The 26,080-nt window shown below is 40.8% G+C and overlaps 2 protein-coding genes and 1 pseudogene across 10 annotated transcripts in view; 1 reads left to right on the top strand and 2 right to left on the bottom strand.

Annotated features, from left to right (window-relative positions):
* The window catches only part of LOC122331563 (putative mediator of RNA polymerase II transcription subunit 26), a 274,294-nt gene that overhangs the window by 211,548 nt on the left and 36,666 nt on the right, over window positions 1-26,080 (bottom strand). The gene's annotated exons all lie outside the window — the stretch shown is intronic.
* Window positions 556-16,734, top strand: LOC122331518 (NLR family CARD domain-containing protein 3-like). Of its 2 annotated transcripts, none has more exons than XM_043229001.1 (8): window positions 556-677; window positions 1,421-1,553; window positions 4,204-5,964; window positions 6,068-6,241; window positions 7,098-7,268; window positions 12,974-13,020; window positions 13,098-15,421; window positions 16,485-16,734. In XM_043229001.1, exons 3-7 carry the CDS (start codon window positions 4,301-4,303, stop codon window positions 13,619-13,621), a joined length of 2,580 nt encoding a protein of 859 aa, XP_043084936.1. In that variant the 5' UTR covers window positions 556-677; window positions 1,421-1,553; window positions 4,204-4,300; the 3' UTR covers window positions 13,622-15,421; window positions 16,485-16,734. The 2 variants fall into 2 exon arrangements, with proteins under 2 accessions (XP_043084936.1, XP_043084937.1); XM_043229002.1 differs by having other exon boundaries at window positions 4,201-5,964.
* LOC122331689 lies at window positions 19,688-22,481 on the bottom strand (annotated as a pseudogene).

Genomic DNA, 26,080 nt, shown 5'->3' with positions numbered 1-26,080 from the left:
CTTAGTGCTAAGATTCTAAGAAAAATCAAGAAAATTCTTAGAAATATGAGCATTCGGACATAGCTCTGCAAGCGGTGTTCAAGGGTTATGCTGGTATGCTATCCTGGCTGACTTTGTCAAGCTGGTCTCCTAGCCTGACTGGCTAAAACCAGATTGATCAGGTACAGAAGTGATTCAAATCTCTCTAAAACAAGGCTACGATCAGGCTAGATGACCAGCTAAAACAAACCAACCAGATTAGACTGTTTTAGCAACTGTTGTTGTTGTTGTTTGGCATACATCATATTTTTCCTTGCTTATAGAACTTTACTCTGCATTACCGGCTGACTATGTATCGTCATTTACACATTTGTGATTTAAAGGTTGTTCACAGTAACACATTCAATGATGTAATAATTCTTTGGTAACCAATTTAGTGCAATTTAGTCTTCAACCAAACTTATTATAATAGCTTATGTTTTGCTCTGAACCACAATGAAAAACATTTTTCTTTTCCCAAACATCCATTTTGTTGGATTCTGTTATGCTCATTTTGCAAATTGGTTCATGAAACTCCTCCTCCTACAGCAGGTAGAACAGGTTGAGCAGCAAAAACTGAAAGCAAAAGCATGCTGCAACTTAACATCAGCAAAGAACGAGTCTAAAAATCGACATTAACCAGCAGGATATTTTTCATGGTACGTATGATTAAAGCTATGTGACATGTTACTGGACAGTTTAAACCAACTATAAATATGTTTTTAAAGCCATTTGTGTAGAATTTGCTTGATTCATGTGTGCCAACTGTGCTAATATCATAGATTATTATCCAGACATCTTTGTGTTAGACTTGTAAAACAGTGAAAAGTGCATCTAGCATATTAATTTTTTCAGTGGTACTTACATTTTATAAAATATGATTACCAGACAGACAATTCTTAACCACAATCGTAATCATTTTATGCAGGTTTTGACCTGAAATTATTTAGAATTCTCTAGCTTGATTCACATATATTTCTGGCAAAGTACATACTTTATGATTATGTTTATGATTTATGTTTATTATATATATTTATATATAATTTTTTGAGAGAGAGTGAGAGAGAGAGTTTAAATATAATAGGTAAAAGTGATACAATTTTATAGTCTATAACAACATTTTCTAAATGATACTGAATAGATTGTAAACTGTAGAATGTAGTGCTAAAATCAGTTACACACACGCACACCAGGGCCTATAATGAAGTATTTGTTTATTTCTTGTGGACATATTAAATAGGTGTGGTTTTTGTGCGTTCCTGTTTAAAGACTATTTATAGTTTACATACTCACAGTAAACCAGTTGTTCAAGTTGTTCAGTTGTTCAAAAAAAAAACTTACTTTATGCAGTCTCTAGTATGTATGAAGCAAATTCGCTCATTTATGAAGTATGTATTGGTAGGCCTAATCAATGGACAAAAAGATGAGTGACAAAATGAATCTTGGAGAGAAGACAGAAGAGGGATCTCCAGAATCAATTTGTGTACCTGTGAGGAGTAAAAATTCCATGGGTTTGCCTGAACCATTGGTCCTATGTGAGTATTAATATTCTAGATGAAATTAGTTATTTAACTGTTAACATGTTAATTAATGTGTGAATATGAATAATTATCTATGAATAGAAATTATCTATGGATAAACCTCAATTACATCTAATTTATGACATTACATACCAAGAATAAATGAATTTTTTCACATTAAATACTGATCCAGTGTCTGAAATATGTAAGTTATTATATGCCTTTTCTCTGCGTTCAAATCTGCCACCATTTTGGAAACAACACCTATCTTCCATCTATCCAGTCAAAATCAAGCCAAAATCTAATTTTAGATGTCATTTCACTATATGTCACACTAAGGAAAAAGGACAATCATTACATGCTGTTGGAAACTTTCTTTAGCTTCTTTTTAAGAAGAGACCAGGAGATTCTTGGTAAAGCAGGAGTGAAAATCAGAGACATTTAAATTTCTGCCTGTTCTCAGTGTTGACCTTAAAAGATGCTGTTGCAATCCTTACTCTGGCTTTAACATCAGAGTCTCTTTCCCATGTAGGTGAGGGTAAGCTCTGGGAGATTCTTTAGGTCCAAGCATGTTTGCAATTGTTTGGACCTGGACAACAGAAGTGTTGGGTGGAACACTTTCAATTGCCTCAATTCCCTGAGATCTTCTCCTAACATCACATACCTTCACCGAATCTACAGGCACCTCAGTTTCAAAGAAAGCTTGCAAGTCAGGATATGTGCTATCAGGCTGACTAACTTCCACCTCAGTTTTTTCTGAATCTTTGTTGTGGTTTAAATTTTTTGTCAAAGCCGATATTCTAGCACATAGCTCTTGGTTCTATTCCTCTAGTTCTGAGATGCGCTGAGATTGTTGTGTAGCTAGTGCTAAGCCAAATTCCCTGTGGCAACAGATAATGCCTTTCAAATTACATGCTCCTTACATGCTTCAAGTAAACATGCTCCTAAAACCTTTTTACACTCCTCTACAGACCAAGTCTTGTCTGGATGGATCTTATATTTCCGAGTTAGCTTTTGTCTAACTTTCTCAGTAATTATAAGGTTCATTTGCATGCCTAAAAGTGATTTGAATTCACTATCTGACCACAAAGGAGTTGTGAGACCACCTTTTTCAGTTGTGGGAATCAGTCTAGCATTCTTTTTGAACATTGTTAGATTTTGTTTTTGTTACTTACACAAGTACAACACTTAACGTCTCTGATCAACAGAGTGTACACTTGTTAACACAGATCAACTATGGTTAACCTTCTCTAACAAAGTAGAGGATAACACAAACAATTAGCAAGTAATGCCAATCTTCCCTGCCTAAAACAGAGGATAACACAAACAATTAGCAAGTAATGCTAATCTTCCCTGCCTAAAACAGAGGATAACACAAATATTAGCAAGTAATGCCAATCTTCCCTGCCTAAAACAGAAGATAACACAAACAATTAGCAAGTAATGCTAATCTTCCCTGCCTAAAACAGAGGATAACACAAATATTAGCAAGTAATGCCAATCTTCCCTGCCTAAAACAGAAGATAACACAAACAATTAGCAAGTAATGCTAATCTTACCTGCCTAAAACAGAGGATAACAAAGTCTTCCCTGCCTAAAACAGAGGATAACACAAACTATTAGCATGTAATGCTAACCTTCCCTGTCTGAAACAGAGGATAACCAATTCTTCCCTAAAATTAATTTTTAGAGGATAACCTAGTTAACCAAACCCAACAGCTGTTTGTTAACTCTTCTCTGATGGCGCAGAGGTTTACATGTACTGGTCTGTAATGGTTCTTTGGATAGAGTTACACTCACCAACCCTTAGTTGTACTGAAAGATTCAGTCTGGATCGGAGTCAGATCTTTGTTGAACTTGAAGTATCAGTCTGGATTCAGATGAGCAGCTCTATCCGGGTCATGGCACCAAAACTGTTGGAAACTTTTTTATAGCTTCTTTTAAGAAGAGACCAGGAGATTCTTGGTAAAGCAGGAGTTTGTTTTTATTTCGTTGCTGTAGTCATCTGCAAGAAGTCTTCAAGAAATCTTTAAGAAAATCGTCAAGCAATCTCCCAAGAAAATCTTCAAGAAATCTCCAAGCAAAAAATCTAACTGAAACATGCTAGGTTGAAGTTTATATGTTTCAGAGTGGGAGGAGTACACAGAGGTGAAAACCAGTAAAACAAAAGTATGCAAATGTAGAACAGGAACTTAGCCCAGAACAGGAACTTTTCCGATCTTTGATCTATTTAGCATCTAAGTGTCATTCAAATGCATAGGTGTTATAGAGACTAAAACAAAAGGCACAGTTGTACCTCAGGATTAGCATTCACACTTGACCTACCAGATGTTCAAGAACTGAAAGACAAAAGATAACTGTCTCAGGGCTTGGGCTTCCTGCTCTTAGAATGTAAATCACAATACACATTCAGCATATACTGTTATATTGGAATCTGTGTTTAACCTTTTATAAATTTGTAATACAACAATGCTGACTTTAGGAATAGTAATCTTTATAGAGTGTTTTGAGTATAAATAAATAATAATAATAATAAATAATAAGTAACTAATTCAAAGTACTTTATTGCTGCAACTAGGGCTGCAAATAAGTATTTTTTATTCTGAATTAGTTGTCTCTGTGTGTGTGTGTGTGTGTGTGTGTGTGTGTGTGTGTGTTTAAGCAGTGTGGAAAAAGGAGATCAGACTGCAGACCAGCAGGAGGATTCTCACCAACTAGAGAATGATGCACTGAAGAGAGGCAAAGACAAGCACAAAACCAGCATGAAGAACAAGTATGAGACACTATTTGAGGGAACCAAACTCCAGAAGAATGAAACCCTCCTGAACAGGATCTACACACAGCTTTACATCATAGAGGGAGAGAGTGAAGGCGTGAATGAAGAACATGAGGTTTTACAGATGGAGAAAACCGCTAGAACACAAGACACTCCAATCGACTGCAATGATATCTTTAAACTATTACTTGAGCAAGGATATAAAGAGAAACACCAAATCAAGACTGTTCTTACTAAAGGCATCGCTGGAATCGGAAAAACCGTCTCTGTGCAGAAGTTCATTCTGGACTGGGCTGAGGGAAAAGCCAATCAGGATGTAGATTTCATGTATGTGCTTCCATTTCGAGAGCTGAACTTGATTCGAGATCATCAGTACAGTCTTCACAGACTTCTGCTGGACTTTCATCCTGAACTTCAAGATCTGGACCCAAAGATTTATGAGGAGTGTAAAGTTGTGTTCATCTTTGATGGTCTGGATGAAAGCAGAATCACACTGATGTTTTCAGATGCTCAGAAAGTTTGCGATGTGACTGACATTTCATCAGTAGGTGTGTTGATGTCAAACCTAATGAGAGGAGAGCTGCTTCCCTCTGCTCTCATCTGGATCACCTCCAGACCAGCAGCAGCCAATCAGATCCCCTCCAAATACATTAATCGTGTGACAGAAATTCAGGGATTCAGTGAGCCTCAGAAGGAGGAATATTTCAGAAAGAGAATCATGTGCCACATCCCAGTCTTCTGCTGGATCTCATCCACTGTGCTTCAGAAGCTCCTGGAAGAAGATCCGAGTCCAAAATTTCCTCAAACTCTGACTGAAATGTACATCCACTTCTTGCTCACTCAGATAAACATGGAAAATCAAAAATATGAAAAGGGAGATGCAGAGAAACTCCTTCAGTCCAACAGAGAAGTGATTGTGAAACTTGCTGAAGTGGCTTTCAAGCAGCTGATGAATGACAATGTGATGTTCTATGAAGAGGACCTGATTGAGCATGGCATAGATGTCACTAATGCCTTTGCACATTGTGGGATTTTTACTGAAATCTTTAAGAAGGATTCTGTTATTCATCAGAGGAAAGTCTACAGCTTCATCCATTTGAGCATTCAGGAGTTTCTTGCTGCTTTCCATGTGTTTTATTACCATGTAAATGCAACTATGAAGGAACTGAATAACTTTGTTTCAATACAAAGTTTGCTAAAGGGTGCAGTAGATAAAGCAATCGAAAGTAAGAATGGACACCTAGATCTATTGCTGCGGTTTCTGCTTGGCATCTCACTGGAGTCCAATCAGAGACTCTTGCAGGATCTACTGCCACACACAGAGAACAGCTCAGAGACCATCAGGAAAACCACAACGTACATTAAAGAGAAGATCAAAGATGGACAAGAACTTTCCACTGAAAGATCCATCAATCTGTTCCTCTGTCTGCTGGAAGTAAAAGATCAGACTCTGTCCAGAGAGATTCAGGAGTTTGTGAAATCAGACAAACACTCAGAGAAGAAACTCTCTCCTTCTCACTGCTCAACAATCTCCTACATGCTTCAGATGTCAGAGGAGCCACTGGATGAGCTGGACCTCAAGAAATACAACACATCAGATGAGGGGAGAAGAAGACTAATTCCAGCTGTGATCAACTGCAGAAAAGCTCTGTGAGTTATTCATGTCTTACAGCACGTTGGGTATATTTATGTTTATTAATGTCTTTTTTATTTTTACAAATTTATTTAACATGAATGTTTTACTCTCTTTCAGTTTTGATGCCTGTAATTTAGGTTCTCAGTGTTGTGAAATTGTAGCCTTGGCTCTACAATCATCAAACTGTGTCTTGAGAGAGCTAAATCTGAGTAACAATGACCTGCAGGATTCAGGACTGAAGCTGCTTTCTGGCGGACTGAAGAGTCCAAACTGTCAGCTGCAGATACTGAGGTATGTAATAAGGAATCTTTCTGTAAACAAAGGATATATGAGGTTTGTTATCTTGGATGCTTAGTATACAGTCTAATGAAGTTAAATGCTTTAGTACTTGTAGTTCATTATGATTGAGAATGATATGAGTTTTTTGCTTAGCAGTTTCTGCAGAAAATTTCTTGCTGACTGGATTGTCTGGGATTTTGAATTTTATTTTGAAAGACCTACTAAAGTATAATTTTCAAATTTTCTGTCAAATAAGTTTTTCCATAGATTGCTCAAAATAAACAGACTACAAGTCAGATCTTTTTATGAGCTTTCACTTCATGAAATATGTAATTAGATGACCTTTTAAGATAAACAATAACTTTTAACATAAAAGCACTATTCCCACACTATTCCCTCAGCAATGATTATATTAACAACCTTCAACCTTACAAAATGTCAATAATTAATAACCATGCTGTTGTAATGGCAATGCGGTATTGTACAGATTCAATATACAGGAGATTTATGTATCCAATAATTGGGTAATTTATGTATCCAATAATTTCCATTTCATGTAACACCTGTCTAGGTGTGTTTAGTCTTGTTTTGTAACTTTGGTTTGGTGTTTGTCTGATATTCCAAAAATACCTCAAAAAATATGTTGAATACTACATGAGTATGTTGGAGCAGGATTGGAACTAAACTTTGCAGAGCTAAGACCCTCCAGGAACTGATTTTTGCAACCCCAAGCTAATAAAGATCAGGGGTTCTTTGTAGATTTAGAGTCATATTAGTAGATGAACATGGGTAGTACTTTTTATTTGTCCACCATTATGTCTTAATCTGGCATATCATAGACAATCTGACTATTGATGTATATTTATAGGTTATCTGGCTGTATGGTGACAAAAGAAGGCTGTGGTTATCTGTCTTCAGCTCTGAGTTCAAACCCCACATACCTGAGAGAACTGGATCTGAGCTACAATCACCCAGGACCATCAGGAGTCCAGCTGCAATACAAACTGAAGCATCCAAACTTTTCACTACAGATACTCAAGTATGTGTAGCATTTATAGCATGATATTTAATTTTTCAAACTCTTATGCTGAAGTGAAATACTTTCCACAATGTTCAAATGTTGCAATCGGTCCTGTACACAAAGTTTCAGGAGTGAAAACCAAAATTACAAGTTACTTTACAGTGTTCATGTTACAGTGTGCAGTTATACATTTAAGTACTGAATAATATTAATTAACATGTACTTACTATATGGTAAGGGTGAGGATTAGGATTTGGTATGGGCTTACTTGCATATAATTATGTATAGTCTATTGGGTTTTTTTATATAATAGTAAGTACATAACTCAGGGATCGGGTCGGGCCCTGTCCGCTTTTCACGGACAAGAGGAAAACACTCTGGACTCGGTAGTCCACCGAGTTCCGAGCCCTCTCCTGACAGCACGCCAAACAGGCTTACTTTTACCATTACTATGATTAATTATATGTAAGTGCAAACTCGTGAAATGATTTACAAGTTACATTTTATTATTAAAAGAACCTACAACATGCTATTCAAAATGCTTTATTTGTCATTTCTCCAATCACAAATGCAGACATGGTGTTATGTTTAGACTCGAGGTGTAAAAAGACTAAGTCGTGATAATCAGTAACAATGTCCCCACTGGATGCAACAAATACCTCGTTGGTAAAGTGTTTTATTGTTTTGGTGTCATAGTGCCGGGATGGTAAGTTACACTCCTTACCATCACGTTATGGTAAGGGGTGTAACATTTCCACCACATGTTTGCCGTATTCAGCCAATCACAGTGCATTGAATATCTGGCCAATCAGAGCACACCTTGATTATATCAGCTCCCTAAGTCTGGGCCAGACTTGTCCATGCTCACAAGTAATTTGGAGAACTATCGTAGAATGGGGAACAGAGTCTGCTTGTCTAGTTAAGGAGTAAGCATGTTGAGTGCAAGCCAAGGTTATTCTAGATTGTTCTCCACTGCGATCAAGCTTAAATAGCGAAATGTCCTTGCCCATTCTGGTGACCTTTGGCAGACTTTGCATTCATAGGTTTGTGCATCAATAGCACATTAATAAATAGCAGTAGATTGTTATGTTGGTATTCGATGGATGCGTGGGAGAAGTGGCGTCTCGTGTGCTTGGCGCCTCTTTCTGTGGAGGATATTGAAGATATCTTTCTTTTCGGAACTTTAATTACGGGGCTATTGCTGATCGTATTGGGCATAGCCCTGGTATATCGACAAAATGAGAGAACGAGGGCAGCTGTCCACAGCCCCACAAAGCTGCCTGGGAAAATTGAAGCGGTGGGCAGAGCTCAGACTGTGATTGCAAACCGCGCTTTGGATAACATCATGGGGAAGCTTGAGGCTTTGCATCGGAAAATGGATCAATTTGGGGACAAGAATGAACAATAGAGTAGTTCGGGTAAATTGCTTACGACTACTCGCACCAAGCCTAAACAAATTCCATTCTTATCTGGTTTCGACTCCCTCTACCATGCACTGGCCTCAGCCAAAGCCACTGCTGGAAAACAACTCCCCCGGCAGATCACGGCAGTGAAGACGCCGCACTCCCCACCCCCACCTTTCCGCCTGCCTGGCAGACGGGTCTGGATCAAGTGCTGCATCGACGGCTGCCAGAGAAGGATGGCTGCTCGCCAGTGGAGGACCCCAACTACCCAGACTTACCTTGTCTTACATGTTATCAAAGTTTCTAAATTATGTGCTTCTATTGTTGAGGTGTTTTTTCCCGTTACCACACTGTGGTCCCTTAGAAGCACAGTCTGGGTTGTTTTTTTTTTACCCGCCTCACCTCTCCTCATGTAATGCTGTACTTCTTTATTTCTGTCATCCCGTCATGTCTACCCCCATCTTGTATCTGTATGTGGATGGGATGATGGCCAAAGCATTTCGCTACACGTTGTACTACGTATGTCTGTGTATGTGACAAATAAACTTGATTTGATTTGATTTTGATTTGATTTGATTTGATTTGACATTGTAGTATATAAGGCTTCCACAGGAAAAAATTACTGAGGATGGAAGGTAAATGATTTACAGATCCTGGGCTTGGTTTGTGTTTAACTTTGTTCTTTGTGGTCCCCGTGACCTTGTTTGATGTATTATGCCCATATTTATCTTGTTTGGTCCCATTTAGTTTCAAATCAAGTCATCTGGCTGCACCAAAGCCCACCAGCTGTCCTACTCTTAATCTCAGATAAATAGCAGCCACTTTATGTTCCAGAATGTTTGGATATGGTGCTTCCACCCGAGTTTTCAGCCCCAATTCCCTATCCAAAATCCAATTCTGTGCCCGCTCCTCCAGTGCGCCCTCAGGAGCCCACTCCTCCTGAGAATCCTCCAGACACCCTCTTGGCATCGAAAGACCTGATTTACCAGAAGAATAGTGGCCGGGTCGACAATCAAGGCCACAGAGGCTACTTCGCCAGGGCCTCCTTAGTTTCCTGCTCTGCAATGGCTCCATGGCTCCATGGACCTTTCTACGATGGCTGCCTCATCTGCCTTGGAGGTCTTCTTTGTCCAGTCCTCCTTCTCTCCACAGCGGCCTTCCAGATCTGCCCTGGCACCATCTGCTCCAAATTGGCCCCCTGGAATCTCCCCGTCGCCCTGGCACATTGACTGTGGTCTGTGTTCACCTCAGTCTCCACCACCACTGGTCAGCTCGCTGAAGCCATCAGCTCTTCTTCCACCATGGTTCTACCCAACGTCGGCTACACAGTGGCCTGTCATCATGGTTGTGACCTGGGCCCCGCATGGTTCCTCCTGCTCCTACCTGTCTCCTCCCTCTGCCCTTGCTCCTCCTGATTCCTCCATGACTCCTGTCCATCATCACTGCCCTGTCCCTCTCAGGAGTCTGTCCTCCACTCAAACCTCCACCCGTCTTTTCTGCTTTCCTGTCTTCCTGCCATCCCTTTGCCATTACCAGTCACCATTCCACATCCCCTCCCACTGTCCCTCCCTTGTTGTTCCTGTCGCACGAGGTCACACTTTTGCGAGGGGGTGAACTGTCAGGCATATGGACCAGTTTTGTTGTATTTCTTCCTTATGTAGAAATATTTGGTTGTTCCTGCTTCTATAAATACAAAATATTACAGAAAAGGTGATTAGTTAATGGACTTCCAAGGCAATGGGATGAATAATAATTTCTAAACCCAAAATAAAATATTAATAAATCTATTACTGTTGATCCCAGGTTGCTATGGTCATGCATGTTTGTTTACGCATTAAACTTAATAAAAAATATGTTGTTCCCTAAACATGGCATCTTGAGACCACGGCCTGTAACAAAATGATCTTGAGGTATAAATTCACTTTAGATTTTACATAAAACAAATTGAACGTCACCTCTCTGGGGGGAAGGAGCCTGAGTTGTAGCGGGAGGTCGAGAGATACCGTCTAGAGATAGTCGGGCTCACCTCCACGCACTGCTTGGGCTCTGGACCCCATCTCCTCGAAAGGGGCTGGACTCTTCACTACTCTGTTGTTGCCCACAGTGAGAGGGGCAAGCTGGGTGTCCACCCAGAACTTTGACCGGATCCCGAGGGAGGCTCGAGACATTGAGTCCGAGTGGACTATGTTCTCTACCTCTTTGGTCGACGCAGCTGTCCGGAGCTGTGGCCGTAAAGTCTCCGGTGCATGTTGTGGCGGAAACCCCCGAACCCGATGGTGGACACCGGAAGTAAGGGATGCTGTCAAGCTGAAGAAGGAGTCCTATCGGGCCTGGTTGGCTCGTGGGACTCCTGAGGCAGCTGACAGGTACCAGTGGGCCTAGCAGACCGCTGCCCGGGTGGTTGTGCAGGTAAAAACTTGGGTCTGGGAGGAGTTCGGGGAGGCCATGGAAAATGACTATCGGACGGCCTCAAAGAGTCCGACGCCTCAGAAAAGGGAAGCAGTGCCCTGCCAACACCGTATACAGTGCTGGTGGGAACGTGCTAACCTCAACTGTGGATATTGTCGGGCGGTGGAAGGAATACTTTGAGGACCTCCTCAATCCCGCCAACACGTCTTCCACTGAGGGAGCAGAGGCCGGGACCCGGGGGACTCGACCATCACCCTGGCTGAGGTCACTGAGGTTGTTGAGAAGCTCCTCGGTGGCAAGGCACCAGGGGTGGACGAGATCCGCCCGGAGTACCTCAGGTCTCTGGATGTTGTAGGGCTGTCTTGGCTGACACGCCTCTGCAGCATTGCGTGGACGCGGGGGAAAGTGCCTCTGGACTGGCAGACCGGGGTGGTGGTTCCTCTTTTTAAGAAGGGCGACCAGAGGGTGTGCTCCAACTATAGGGGGATCACACTTCTCAGCCTCCCTGGAAAAAGTCTATGCCAGGGTACTGGAGAGGAGAATCCATCCGATAGTTGAACCTCAGCTTCAAGAGGAACAATGCGGGTTTCGTCCTGGACGTGGAACACTGGACCAGCTCTATACTCTCTTCAGAGTTCCTGGGAGTTTGCCCAACTAGTCTACATGTGTTTTGTGGATTTGGAAAAGGCATTTGACCGGGTTCCTCGTGGTGTCCCGTAGGTGGTGCTCTGGGAATATAGAGTAAGGAGCCCTTTGCTAAGGGCTGTCCGATCCCTGTATGATCAGAGCAGGAGCTTGGTTCGCATTGCCGGCATTAAGTCAGACTTGTTTCCAGTGCATGTTGGTCTCCGACAGGCTGCCCTTTGTCACCGGTCCTGTTCATTATTTTTATGGACAGGATTTCTAGGAGTAGCCGGGGGCCGGAGGGGGTCTGGTTTGGTGACCACAGGATAGCTTCTCTGCTTTTTGCTGATGATGTTGTTCTGTTGGCTGCATCTGGCCAAGACCTACAGTGTGTGCTGGGACGGTTTGCAGCTGAGTGTGAAGCGGCTGGGATAAGAATCAGGAAAGGAAAGAGAGATTGACAGACGGATCAGTGCAGCTTCTGCAGTAATGCGGTCGCTGTACTGGTCAGTCATGGTGAAGAAGAAGCTGAGCCGCAAGGCGAAGCTCTCGATTTACCGGTCGATCTTCGTTCCTACTCTCACCTATGGTCATGAGCTTTGGGTCATGACCGAAAGGATGAGATCCCGTCACTCGGGAGGAGCTCGGAGTAGACCCGCTGCTCCTCCACATCGAGAGAGGCCAGCTGAGGTGGCTCGGGCATCTGTTCCGGATGCCTCCCGGACGCCTCCCAAGGGAGGTGTTCCAGGCATGTCCCACCAGGAGGAGGCCCTGGGGAAGACCTAGGACACGCTGGAGGGACTATGTCTCTTGGCTGGCCTGGGAGTGCCTCTGTGTTCCCCTGGAAGAGCTGGAGGAAGTGTCTGGGGAGAGGGAAGTCTGGGCATCCCTGCTTAGACTGTTGCCCCCACGACCCGGCCCCAGATAAGCAGAAGAAGAAGAGGAAGAAGACAAATTGTTGTATTTAAAGATTTCAGTATAAGAAAAATTTTAAAAAAATCCTCTGTGATATCACATTTTAAGGGTCTATAACTAAAATGGTGTGATTTAAGTATAAAGCTGGCATTAATATTTACTTCAGCAACTCCTCTCCAACACTGAGATGGGGTATTATTTTACATTCTAAAACAGACTACTAGGATTTGAGACAGTCTAAAGTTAGGAGGGTTACATGGTATTGTGATTCACCAGATATTGCATGTAAGGTTTAAATGCAAAATTAATTTTTTGCATTTTACATTAGTTATCAGTGCATTGAACAATATTTGTTTTTTTGTGTCTGTATAGGTTGAAGCCTCAAGGAGATATCTGGATTGTAAAGGGACTGAGCAAATGTAAGTCCTCATCTACAAACACGTCATTATATACATAATGATATAATTTACATTATGATATATTTTTCTGTGTTCAGATGCTTGTAATCTCACACTGGATCCAAACACAGCACATACTCAACTCATTCTGTCTGAAGGGAACAAAACAGTAACATGTGTGAAAGAGCATCAACCATATCCTAATAATCCTGAAAGATTTGATCGCTTTGAGCAGGTTCTATGTAAAGAAAGTCTGACTGGACGCCATTACTGGGAGGTTAAATTGGATGGGTGGGCTCATATAGCAGTGGCAAATAAAGGAATCAACAGAAAAGAAGGGAGTGACTGTCGGTTTGGACTCAATAAAGAGTCCTGGAATCTTTACTGCTGTGATACAGTCTATTCTGTCTGGCACAATAAAGTAAGAAAAAACATTCCTGTCCCTTCACCCTCCCCTAAGAAAATAGGTGTCTATGTGGATGTACCATCTGGCACTCTGTCCTTCTACAGCGTCTCAGACACACTCACACTCACACACTTATACACATTCAGCACCACATTCACTGAACCCCTCTATGCTGGGATTGCAGTTTATTATGGTTATTCAATGTCTCTGGGTTAGATTTAAGAACATTCTGTATGGAGCTAGAGATACATATGGAAGTCCATTTCCACCTTTAAGCAAAAATGTGAAAGGGAAAATGCCACTTTATACAGTACTTTATTTCTTATAATTATAGTCACAAAAATGAAGTTGTCAGCTTGTACTATACATTGTAACATCATTTAACAAATTAAAATGTAAAGATATAAAGGTGTAATTATAAAAATATATGTTAACATGACATAAATGTATACATAATTTAAAGTATTAAGTCACATTATAAAATAGAAGGACATGGTTACACTGTATTTTGTTACAGAGTAATTATTCATTTATGTTTATTTGTAATATTAACAACATATATTTACTGTATGGCTAGGGTTATGATTTAGGTTTGGCTTAAAGTTAGTTGCATGTAATTATTTATATCCTTTACTGTTATTATAGTACATGCAATATGTGTAACAATGGCACCTTAAAAATAAAATGTTACCAAAGACACAATTACCAGAAATATTGTCTCAGTTATGAGACATGGCCTTAGAGAGTCACAATGGCACGGTATTTTTTTATAATTTTGGAAGACTTAAAGGAGAGTTTGAGAATAAAGGCCGAAGAGACAATGTAAATCGATATGACATAATGAAGAAGTTTAATAAATGCAATGTTCTCTTCTGCTTGTCCCACTCTGAAAGTTCTACCCTGTTAGGTTTGCCCAGTCAAATAGATGAATAAAAACCTATCTGACACAGTGGCGAAAGTTTTGTTCAACTGTAGAAGGTTAGAGAGCTGTAAACAGCTTATTTAACTCAAAATTTTCCACCCCGGAAATTATAACTCTTCTCACTACCACTAAAAGTTTTAGATGAATTTGAAGTCTCTTCTGCTCACCAAGGCTTTATTTATTTGATCTAAAATACAGTAAAAACAGTAATAGAGATTACAATATTTAATCCTGTTAAGTGTGTCAAAGCTTTATTAATGTATATTATCTACACTCTAAAATGGTTTTGATTTGGTTTTGATTTAAATTATTTAAGATTTCTTACATATCCTGAGATAGTTACTTGCGCTACACTTTTTCCTGCCTTTTTTACAATCTGTAACTGTCAAAGTTGCATCATTTCAAAGCAAAAAAACTAAACAAAAACAGAATATGAACAGCTTTATACTCACATCAGAAAACAGAATAAAAATAATTCAATGGACACCTAAAAAATGTATACTTTACTGAGAAAATAATTAATAATCATAAAAAGTAATAATAAAATAAAACTGAAAAGTAAAGGGGTAATTGTTCTAATTGTGTCTGTAATCAACCAAGAATACAACCATAACTACTCACAAAAAAGAAAGAAAAACCTTCATATTAGTTTGTGAGTGGGACTTTTATTTTGGCATGTGGCCGTGACGTCACAGGTCTGCGCCGCTCTCTGCTTCTGATTAGACTGAAGAAAGTGTTCACTTCAAAGCAAACCTTTAGTTCAAGTGAGCGATGGAAAGTTAGTTCATTAATATTGACTGTAGCGCTTTATATAACGAGTATAAAGTATCAAGATATTTAGAATGAGTTTGTGATAAACACGACTTCAGTCCTCGACAGAAACTAGTGACTAGAGAGAGATGATTGAGAGAAACAGATAGAGTTTGGGCTGATTTTCCTTCATTCTTCTCATCTTAATCAGAAGAGTCTGGATCTCAGGAGTTTTTTCTGTTTGGACTCTATTATAAAGATGGAGTTTATTAAAGAAGAGACTGAAGATGTGAAGATTGAAGAAACATTCAGAATCAAAGAAGAAGACACTGAGGAACAAACAGGTCGGTTTTCTTTCTCGTGTCATGATTATTAAAATGCCACGCTTTACAAAAGAAAAGCATTGTATTTTTAAAGCATATCTAAGGGTGTTCATTTTTTTATAGTTTCAATTTTATCATGTTTTTGAATGGAAAAAAACACTTTATTTCTTGATATTTAATTTAAACTTGAAGTACTTAGTTTATTTTATTAATTTTTTCTTCTCTCTTGCACCACTTTAAATCCCCCAAAATCTTCAAGTATGGTTTCAATGAACACTGTATGTTATAATTAATCATGTTTGGTGATGTTTCAACCAGAGAGTGGTTATGATAATGACATTAAATAATTAATAAGCTGTCAACAAAACAATTATTCAAATAAATAATTAGTTGATTTTACCATGAATTAATTAAATCACAAATAATTACATATGAATGATAATAAGAATTGAATTAAATTATTTCAGACACAGGCGTTGAATACACAACAACACAAAAAGTGTCCTTTTTCAAAACGTTGTAGTTCTTCCACTTATATGTGCACTTGATACTTGAGCGCATTCGTATTTTTCCTTCTGCTTCAGTGGATCGTTTTTCTTCAGATGAACACGTATAAAGCTCATATTTACTGAGGGTGTCAATATTATTGATCGGCACTGCATCCCTTGCACCCCTAGTTTTGCAGGCGTTGCAGACTTCTCTGAAGCAGCGAACATGGCCTTGTCCGTATAACTGCGTGTTCTGGGGGCGGGGTTTGTCAGGGTTTGTGATGTCACAAACCTGGAAAGTAGCTCGTTTGTCTCTCTTGGTAATTTTAAGGTTTGAAAAGGATCTTTTATCTTCTCTGACAATTGTGTAATTCAGTTTATGAGGTCTATGATTATAGTGTTTGGGATGAAAAATGCTTCTACATCTGCTGAGCAACACCCAGAGGTAAACAAAGGTGTATACTTTTAGTATAATTTAAACTGCTTCAAATGTGGTTCAACCAAACACAATCAGGACCAGAATTATCTGTTTCATAATAAAATTTTGATGACTGTTTCCTCATGCTATTAATTTGGGCATATTTTTTACATCACAGACCTGCCGCTGAAAGAGGAGAGCACAGAACTGAAGGAAACGGGAGAGAAAATACAACATGAAGCTGAACGTGATTTTAAAGCTGAAGAAGAATCTTTCAGTTGGCCACAGATCAAAGAGACTTTCTCACTGCAAACGGCTCCTAAAACAGGAACTGAAAGTTACTTAACCCCTTCTCGGTGTGAAAAGAGTTTGGATGAACACGGAAACCTTAAAGTCCACATGAGGATTCACGGAGGACAAACATTGACCTGCCGGTGTGGGAAGAGTTTTGGCAGAAAAGAAGACCTCGATGGCCACCTGAGAGTTCACCCTGAAGACGCAGGCCCACACCTGCCCCCGAGTGTGGAGTGAGCTTCGATCTGCTCGTCAACCTTAAAGCCCACGCGAGAGTTCACGCTGAACAGAGTCCCTTCTCCTGCCAACAGTGCGGGAAAGCTGTTCCTTCAAAAGGAAACCTGTACAGGCACATGAGAACTCACATCGGAGAAAAGCCTTATGTCTGCCCCCGAAAGTGCGGAAAGAGCTTCGATCTCCACGGAAGCCTTAAAGTGCACCGGAGGATTCACACCGGAGAGAAACCGCATTTTGTCTTCAGTGTGGAAAGAGTTTCTATAACCAGGCAACCTTAAGGGCACATGAGTCTCCACACCGAGAGAGTCCTTCTGCCTGCCAGCAGTGTGGAGTGAGCTTCATCCACGAAGGATTCTCAGAAGACACATGAGAATTCACGCTGTGGAAAAGTGCGTGTGGGCCAGTGCGGGAAGAGTTTCAACCGCAAGGGGACCTTAACAAACACGCCAGGATCCACACCGTGAGAAAACTGCGCGTGCCGCCAGTGCGGGAAGAGCTTCAACCGGAAAGGAGACCTCAAGAGGCACGTGAGAATTCACGAGAGAAAAGTCCTACACGTGCCCCCTCAGTGCCAAGAGAGTTTCGATCTTCACGGAGCCTTCGAGCCCACATGAGAGTTCACACCGGAGAGACTCTCTTCCCCTGCCAACAGTGTGGGAAAAGTTTCACTCAAAAAGGACACCTTAGCAGGCACAGGAAGAGACTCCACAGCGCAGGCTTGATCGACACGTGAGGGTTGGCAGAATTGAACTGTGATTGAACATCATGGTGCTCAGAAGTGAAGACCGCCATTACATCCACGATCGAACAACACGCCCTAGGTGATATTATCGTGCTAATCGGGATCTAGCTAACTCAGGTTTTTTCTTCCCGATGCGCCTGTTAATGATTAGTATGGATGTGGATTGAAGTATTGGAGATAATTACACCTTCATTCATTGGTTTAAAAGAGCCTTTTCAGAATCGACAAATGACATACAGTAAATGTGATAATAAATGAAATGCATCCTCTTTGTGTATCATGAGAAGGCTGTAAAATTTTTATTTAATGTAGTAATTAGCAATTACATCTATATCTTACAGATTACAGATTTGTTACATGACTATGTTACATTAAAGGGTCAAGATTATGTGAAAGCATAAAAGCCATTGTTCCTGGATGCGTCCTGGCCAGGATGTCTGTGTTGCCTAAAATATCTAGGTCATCGGTTTCTTATGTTTTCAAAACGCTCTCAAGATGCTTTGAATCAAAGTAATACAGAAATCCTCTCAAGGATGTGTCCTGGAAAAAATTGCACGTGACAGTCATCCTGGTCCAGATCACGTTGAATGTAGATGAACCATAGTGGAAGTACTTATTAGACATTTTACGTGAAGCAGAGTAATTTTACCGCAGTGCTTAAACTTACTAGATTTGATTTGTTTTTGACTTTTTAATATTTTTTTTTATTTGGTTGATTTAATTCAGTTTGGTTCTATCAAATAGTTTTTACGTGCAGATATCGCTGTATGTTTGTTGTCTTGGATGTTTGGCTTTGTGCACGACTCTACTTTATCAGTACAGCATGTTGTTAAAGACTAACACAATTCTAAAGTAGTTTTTATGTCAAATATATATTTTTAATGAGTAAACCTGGCTGTGTGTATTAATGTATTATCTTAAAATACATTTTTTATTATTTAAAATGATTGTCTCTGGTTTACCAGGGTACTCTGTAATAAAGTAACCATGGTTAAAAGACACAAATGCGATCAAATCCTGTTTACTTGAAAAAGCCCAAGCAGGTTCAAGCTCATGGACCTGTTGTTATCACAGAAGCTCCTGGATGAGCTTCAAAGAACTGGACCGATCTAAGATGATGCCAAATAGGCAACAGAAATTCCTGCTAATTGAATTAGTGACGATGAAGTATTGGCCCCAGGAGACTCTGATGGAAATGTAGCACCGTTATTTAAACATGGAGCATTTAAAATGTCAGACTCAAAACCTGGGCTGTATTTTGACAAACCTTAAAACTACGTAATTTTTAGTTTCTTAAAAACTTAGTTAAGTATACCTTCTACAAATCTAAAGTAGAAATTAATTCAATTGTTTTTATGCATTGAATAAAACCGGGACCCAAAACAGCCTGGTTATAAACTTTATTCAAAATGTCTTACTTTTTGTTGCGGCAGAACAAGGCAGAGTTTACATTTTGGGTGAACTGTTCCTTTATTATCTAAATAGGGTGTGGTATATTTAATCTGAACATTAAAAGCATTTTGCACAAAAGACTATGAGTTGGATTTAGAATGATCAACAGTCCTTTTCACTTTTCAATGAGGGTATTATTACTTCCGCCAGCATAATAAAGTGCTATCTCTACCAGCGTGGAGTTTGGACATATACCGCAGAACTTTGCCAAGAAATTCATGGCAGAGCAAAGAGTCTTCTGTCTGTGATAACACACAGACAGAAGACAATAAATGCCATTTTGTGGCTCTTTAAGGTATTTGACCGATCACTGCCTCATCTTTTCAAGGGTTAGTTCACCCAAAAATGCGTCCTAGGTGTATGTGACTTTGTTCTTTCAGACAAATCTAATTAGAGTTATATTAAAAATTGTCTTGGGACTTCCAAGCTCACGTTTAATACTAGCCTGCTCAGTGGAACTGAGCGTGAGATAATTAAAGAGCAGATGTCAGTCATGTCTCTGAAACCCGATGCGGTGCAGCTAATCAAAAAGGATATAAAGAATAGACCAGAAACAGAACTATGGAGAAAAAGATTAAACGGTAAAAAAGGAAATGTTGCAGATGGGGGCACAAAGATCATTTAGGCCAAACTTGTCTTCTGTCTCATTGAGTTTTTCACTGAACCGCATACATTTTCTGTTTTGCTAGTTTTCGCGTGGCATTGATTGCGAGTTGAACAGCCACTGCGTGTCTGATTCCCTTGCCCTCAGCTTCCTTTATGGTGTTCTCTTTCTCCTCGAGGGTCACCACCTCCAGTGCTTTGCGTACATCTGATCCTGTTACATGAGGATGCATAAGAAGGTCTGCCATGAATGAGTCCGAAAAACATTTCTTAGCCTCGAGCCGCGACTCCTCTGCTAAACGCCAGTATATTTTCTGCCATTCTGTTCGTCCGCTCTCCTGCGTGAACCGCTTTACTTTCTTTTCGAGTTTCTGCTTCTGAATCTCCTGAATGCATTTCTCTGCTTCCTCAAACATCTCATTTGAAAAGTGTCCGTTTTCCGCCACCATTGTCTTAACTTGACCGATCAGATCTTTGTACTGTGGGAAACTGGCAGACTCGTTGTCCAGACAGAAGATTCGGTTGCCGCAGCTCTCTACAAGTTCTTTAAGAGCTGGATCACCTTTTTCAAGATATTGCTCAATGGTTTGCTTTTTCTTTAACTGTTTTTTATGAGTTAAGATGATCATGGAATATTTTTCCATACATTCTCCAAACACTTCTTTAAGTTTCTTTATTGTATTTTTCTCCTCCTCAGTAAATCGACCCACTTTAATCACTATGAGAAAAGCATGTGGTCCTGGACAAGTGAATGTCATGCATTTTCCTATTTCACTTTTAATCTCATCTTCGCTGAGTTTGGCATCATAAAGTCCCGGAGTGTCGATCACTGATATTTCTGTACCAAACCTTACTCTAGTTTCTGAGTGACACTGTTTGGTCTGAGAGGTTGAGCTGGCTGAAGATTCAAACACGTTTCTACCTACGATAGTGTTTCCAGTGGCACTTTTTCCAGCTCCAGTTTTTCCAAGCAGAACCAGCCTGATCTGGCCATTCATCTCAGGAATCACATCAGTCTTATCTGGATCAACTGAAATTACAACAGAAAGACCAGTAAGTCAACCTATAAGTTAATTACAGTACACTCTGTGAACAAATTGCCATATATTTTTGAAGTCATTTATAATGTCAGCATGTGAAAGACACTTACAAAAGATATCAGGAATTTCCATGCTTGATCTCCTCCTCATTTGTTTCATGATAAATTTTCCTCCATTCTCCATCGTCATTCCTTCAATCTTGCGCAGTAGTTCTTGTTTCTGACGTCTGACACTCTCATCTGATTCACTTTTATTATTAAAACAGTGAAATTTTCCCTTGCATTCTGTCACCAGTTGCTTGAGATCCTCATGATCTTCGTGTTTTAGGTATTCATCAATGGTCTCATCATCGTCCAGTTCATCTCCATGCGTGAACAGAATCATGATGTATTTTTGAACTTCAGGGCCAAATAAACACTTAATATAATACAGAATCTCTTCCTCATTTTCCAGAGGTTTCTCTAGAGAAACGGTAAGCAGAACTGCACTGAAACCTCCTGAACATTGAGAAATCAGCTGGTCTGTCTTTGTCTTCTGCTGCTCTTTATTCAGATCTGGATGCAGTAGATCCGGACAGTCAATTACAGCGATTTGCTTTCCACCGATTTCAGATTTACCCTCAAAAACTCCAGCTTTATTTTCTTCTTGCGTTTTGGTCTTTAAACTTCTTTTCTCCCAGTATTGTGTTTCCAGATGAGCTTTTCCCAGAACCCTTTCTGCCCATCAGGAGAATCCGGATCACTGGATCATCTGGACTGGAGCTGATGGATGACATCTCTGAAAGAGACAGAATATATTGAGTATAATATGTAGAACTAATCTTATTTATAGACAAATATACAGGCAAAGTCAATTCCTTCTTAAAGCATGAAGTTATAGAAAAAAATTGAAAGTTGAAGTATCTATTTTGTTCTCTATGCTTTGTCAATGTTGAGATTCTTTTCAATATGTCAATTAAATTTACTGCAGGGTTTCTCACTTTGTAAAAAAAAATTATGCAAAAGAAGGTTTTGCTTTCACAAGGTGTCATCTTTGTGAGCTTGCAGCTGGAATATGTTAAGCGAGATTGAAAAACTGAAAGCTTACTTCTTCTGCCCCCACTTTCTTCTCGAGTTTCTAAAGAATTGACTGAGTGCATTCAATGCTTTCTTGCATTTTAACTTCGTCGGTTGGTGATGACATAGAATGAGAACACAAGGACACAAGACTACTAATGAATGCATATTAAGAAACGCTAATGTGACTATTTTATTTTTACTAATTTTAACACAGCCAACCCGGGTTTGAAATTTCAAATCACATCACAAAAGCATTTATTTTCAGTAAAAATTATCAAAAAGTTAGCAGCTGTAGGGTAGGTGTAGAGAGGGCTTTACTGTCCCAATAAAGTGGCATCCATTTAATAATACGTTATTATTGCATACTGTTTTATGATGTACTAAAATACTGACCTGCAGATAATTGCCACTATCTGCAATAAGAAGTATAATCAGCAGAATATCCTGCCATTTTAACGGTGTGAATATAATCTATGGCTATTTGCACTAAGTTGCGCAAATAGTCACTGCCTTGAGTAATTTCCATGGCTGTTGGCTAAACCTGTTCTCCTTGTTTTCGTCATTTTGATGGCAGCAGGTGTGGTCGGTGTTACTGTGAAAACTGAATTTCTTCTTCCTGAGTCTTCTTGATATAACTTGTGTATTTGTTCAAATTCATATTTTGTTTATATATATAATCATATTTGTTGAGAAAGCACTTTAAGACTAAGAGCATATAATTATATGAAGGTTATGTGACTAAGACGACAGAAACCTTTTCCTGTAAAAAGAAAGATATAAGGCAAAAACTGAAACATGGCAACAGAAGCATATAGAGCAGGGGTCACCAAGCATGGTCCTGGAGGTCCTAAACTTTGCAGGACACCAGCCCTCCAAGATCAAGTTTGGTGATCTCTGATATAGAGTCTCTAAATCTGTGTGAATATATTTCTTACTTTTGGGTTCTGAAGTTCCCTCCGCCATCTTTATTGAACGAGACTCCAGACAGATCACAAGGATGACGCTTCAAACAAGTAAAAAAAACATAAATAAATCACATGAAACATTGAGAACAGCAGAGCTGAGTTGAGCTTTACTTTCACTTAGTCTGTGGTGAATTGCTCCTGCAGTTGTTTTTCCTTATACCTGTTTGAGGAGGAGCCTGCATGTTAAACTTTCAGTTCGCATCATCGCTGGAAATGGGGAAATGAAATGAGAAAACAAAATTCTCTTCACATTTTGACAATGTATTATCAAAAGAACCTGCAAATTTCAGAATTTCTCAGTCTAAAAACTAATATCGAAGCCAATGCCAAAATAACAGCTTGTGGAATATGCCACTCTAAGATGTAAATAGTGTTGCCAAGTCCACGGTTTTCACACAGAATTGGCCTACTTTTACTTTTACTACACTGTTATTATAGGTTTTTTTTCATGTCCTCGCGGGTTAAAGTATGGATTTCACTGGAGGAGCCCCACCACAAAACATTATCCTCAGGGATGGAAGCAATAAGGACAGGGAGGTAGTTTGGTAGCTGGACACTTGCACTCCTACAGCAGATTATATACATCATGACATGCCACAATACATTTCAGGAAAGATGTATCAATTAACTTTATATTTTAAGTTGTCCCATTTCTTTGGCCTGCAAGGAAGTCACATTCCCCAGCAGGCCCATTTTCTACAAAACTGCTAGAAAACTATTGAAAAGATTTATGAAAGAATTCTGAAAATGGGTGCATTCTGGAGAATGTGGAGAAATGTATAACTGGAGAAAATTACTAGAAACTTACAACTTCTTCTGAGACTTGTTATAGCACTTGCATGTCATTGATGTGTTTATTTTGATTGCTCCTGTTGTCCTCATTTCTAAGTCGTTTTGGATAAAATAACCCCCTGTCCTACCTCTTTTGTGTTAAATGCTGTTAAATGACTAAATGTAAATGCTGTAGATGATCCCAGATGATGCTCCATGGCCGTGTACCAGTCTTTCTATTAGTCCAGGTCCAGCAGTTCCACGAGGGTCTCCTGTTCCTATGTTGCTTTGCAAATATAAAGTATTTCATTTTTTTAATCAGACACAATCAGTTTTTAGTTGATCCTTTGAAAGATGTAGTCTCATGAATTGGGACGTATGTGTGTTCATGGAAAATCGTAAATCGGGTATTGCCGCCATTTTCTCGTACCTGTTTACAAACAGAGGCTGAAACAGGAAGCCCGGTACAGAGGGAGGTGTCACGCTGGACTGACCATTCGTGGCCGCCTGCAGGACGCTTTGGATGACGCAGACTGGGCCATGTTCAGGTGTAGCCCGAGGACGCCAACGTGTTCACGGAAGCGGTGGTGGATTCATCGAAACTAGCGGATGACACGGTAGAGAAAACCGTCATCAGGACGCTTTCCCAACCAGAAGCCGTGGTAGACAAAACTATCCGCGACTTTCTGAGATCCCGCCCGCAGCCTATAATACGGGATTGTCAACGGGATATGTCTGAATACAAGGCTGCGCCAGACGCACGTGGCGCAGAAAGAGCGGTAAAGGAGGCAAAGAGGCGCTTACGGGAGGAAACTTGAGTCACAGTTTCAACACAGTGACTCTAGGAGCCTTTGGCAGGGACTGAGAAACATCACGGACTATAAAACGCCAACCTCCAGAGTGGAGAGCGCGGATGCTTTCTGGCAGACGAAGCTAAACACCTTTATGCTCGTTTCTGAGGCTGCAGCTAATCACGCTAATCACGCTTAGCGCCGCTAGCGGCATGATGAACAGCACGCACGCCCGAGAGCCGGAGAGGAAATCGCTGCTCACCATTTCGGAGCACGACGTAAGGAGGGCATTCAGGAAAGTGAACACCAGGAAGGCAGCAGGACCTGACGGCATCACAGGTCGGGTTCTGAGAGCCTGTGCTGACCAGCTAGCACCGGTGTTCACTGAGATATTTAATCTCTCCCTGAAACAGTCTGTAGTCCTCGTGTTTCAAAGAGTCCATCATTGTTCCTGTGCCGAAGAAACCTCAACCATCTTGCCTTAATGATTACCGCCTCTGTAGCTCTGACGCCTGTAGTGATGAAGTGCTTCGAGAGACTCGTCAGAGACTTCATCACCGCATCACTACCGGACACACTCGACCCACTACAGTTTGCTTTACCGCCAAAACCGGTCCACGGAGGATGCCATCACACACCTCCTCCACACAACCACAAGCCACCTGGATTTTAGGAAAGGGAACTATGTGAAAATGCTGTTCGTGGACTATAGTTCAGCGCTCAACACCATAGTTCCCTCCACGCCACCTCGAAGTTGGAGGTCCTGGGACTCAGCCCATCCCTGCGCGCCACTGGATCACCAACTTCCTGACCGACAGACCACAAGCCGTACGGATGGGAAAACACACCTCATCCTCCTCACTCTCAGCACTGGAGCCCCCTCAGGGTTGTGTTCTGAGCCCCTGCTGTACTCGCTGTACACACATGACTGTGTGGCCACCACAAACTCCACCACCATCATTAAATTTGCTGACGACACTGTCGTGGTGGGCCTGATCTCCAACAACGATGAGATGGCCTACCTTCAGGGAGATCAACAACCTGGAGAGATGGTGTCAGGAGAACAATCTTCTCCTGAACGCCAGCAAAACAAAGGAGTTAATAGTGGACTTCAGCACGGCAGGTGCGCTCTTACCATCCCATCAAGATCGACGGACCCCAGTGGAGAGAGTGGACAGTTTCCGGTACCTGGGTGTTCACATCACGCAGGACCTGTCTTGGTCCTGTCACATCAACACCCTGGTGAAGAAGGCCCGGCAGCGCCTATACCATCTGAGGCGCTTTAAGGACTTCAGACTCCCATCTCAGGTGCTCAGGAACTTTTACACCTGCACCATCGAGAGTGTCCTGACGGGAAACATCACCTCCTGGTTTGGAAACAGCACCTGCAGGACAGGCGAGCCCTTCAGAAGGTGGTGCGTTCAGCTGAGCGCACCATCCGCACTGAGCTCCCTGTGCTGCAGCACATCTACAACAAGCGGTGCTGTACCAGGGCCAGGAAGATCGTGGAAGACCTCAGCCATCCCAACAATGGACTCTTTTCTGCTGCTCAGGAAAGCGCTTTGTTCCCTGAAGGCAAACACAGAGAGAATGAGGAGGAGCTTCTTCCCTGCAGGCTATCTCGAGTCTGAACCAGAGAACACCCAGCACCTAAATACCGGAATTCCCATGTTCACCCCTCTTTCCCCAGATACTCGCCACTTACATTTGGACAATTGCACTAGCCACTTTGCACTGGACATTGCACAGCCACTTTACACTTACACTTTATATCTTATACTTTATATTTATATTCTATTTTATTTTATTTTTTATATTCTA

Source organism: Puntigrus tetrazona, unplaced genomic scaffold (genome assembly GCF_018831695.1).
Source record: "Puntigrus tetrazona isolate hp1 unplaced genomic scaffold, ASM1883169v1 S000000001, whole genome shotgun sequence".
Lineage (NCBI taxonomy): Eukaryota > Metazoa > Chordata > Actinopteri > Cypriniformes > Cyprinidae > Puntigrus > Puntigrus tetrazona.
This window is presented reverse-complemented; position numbering and strand designations above follow the sequence as displayed.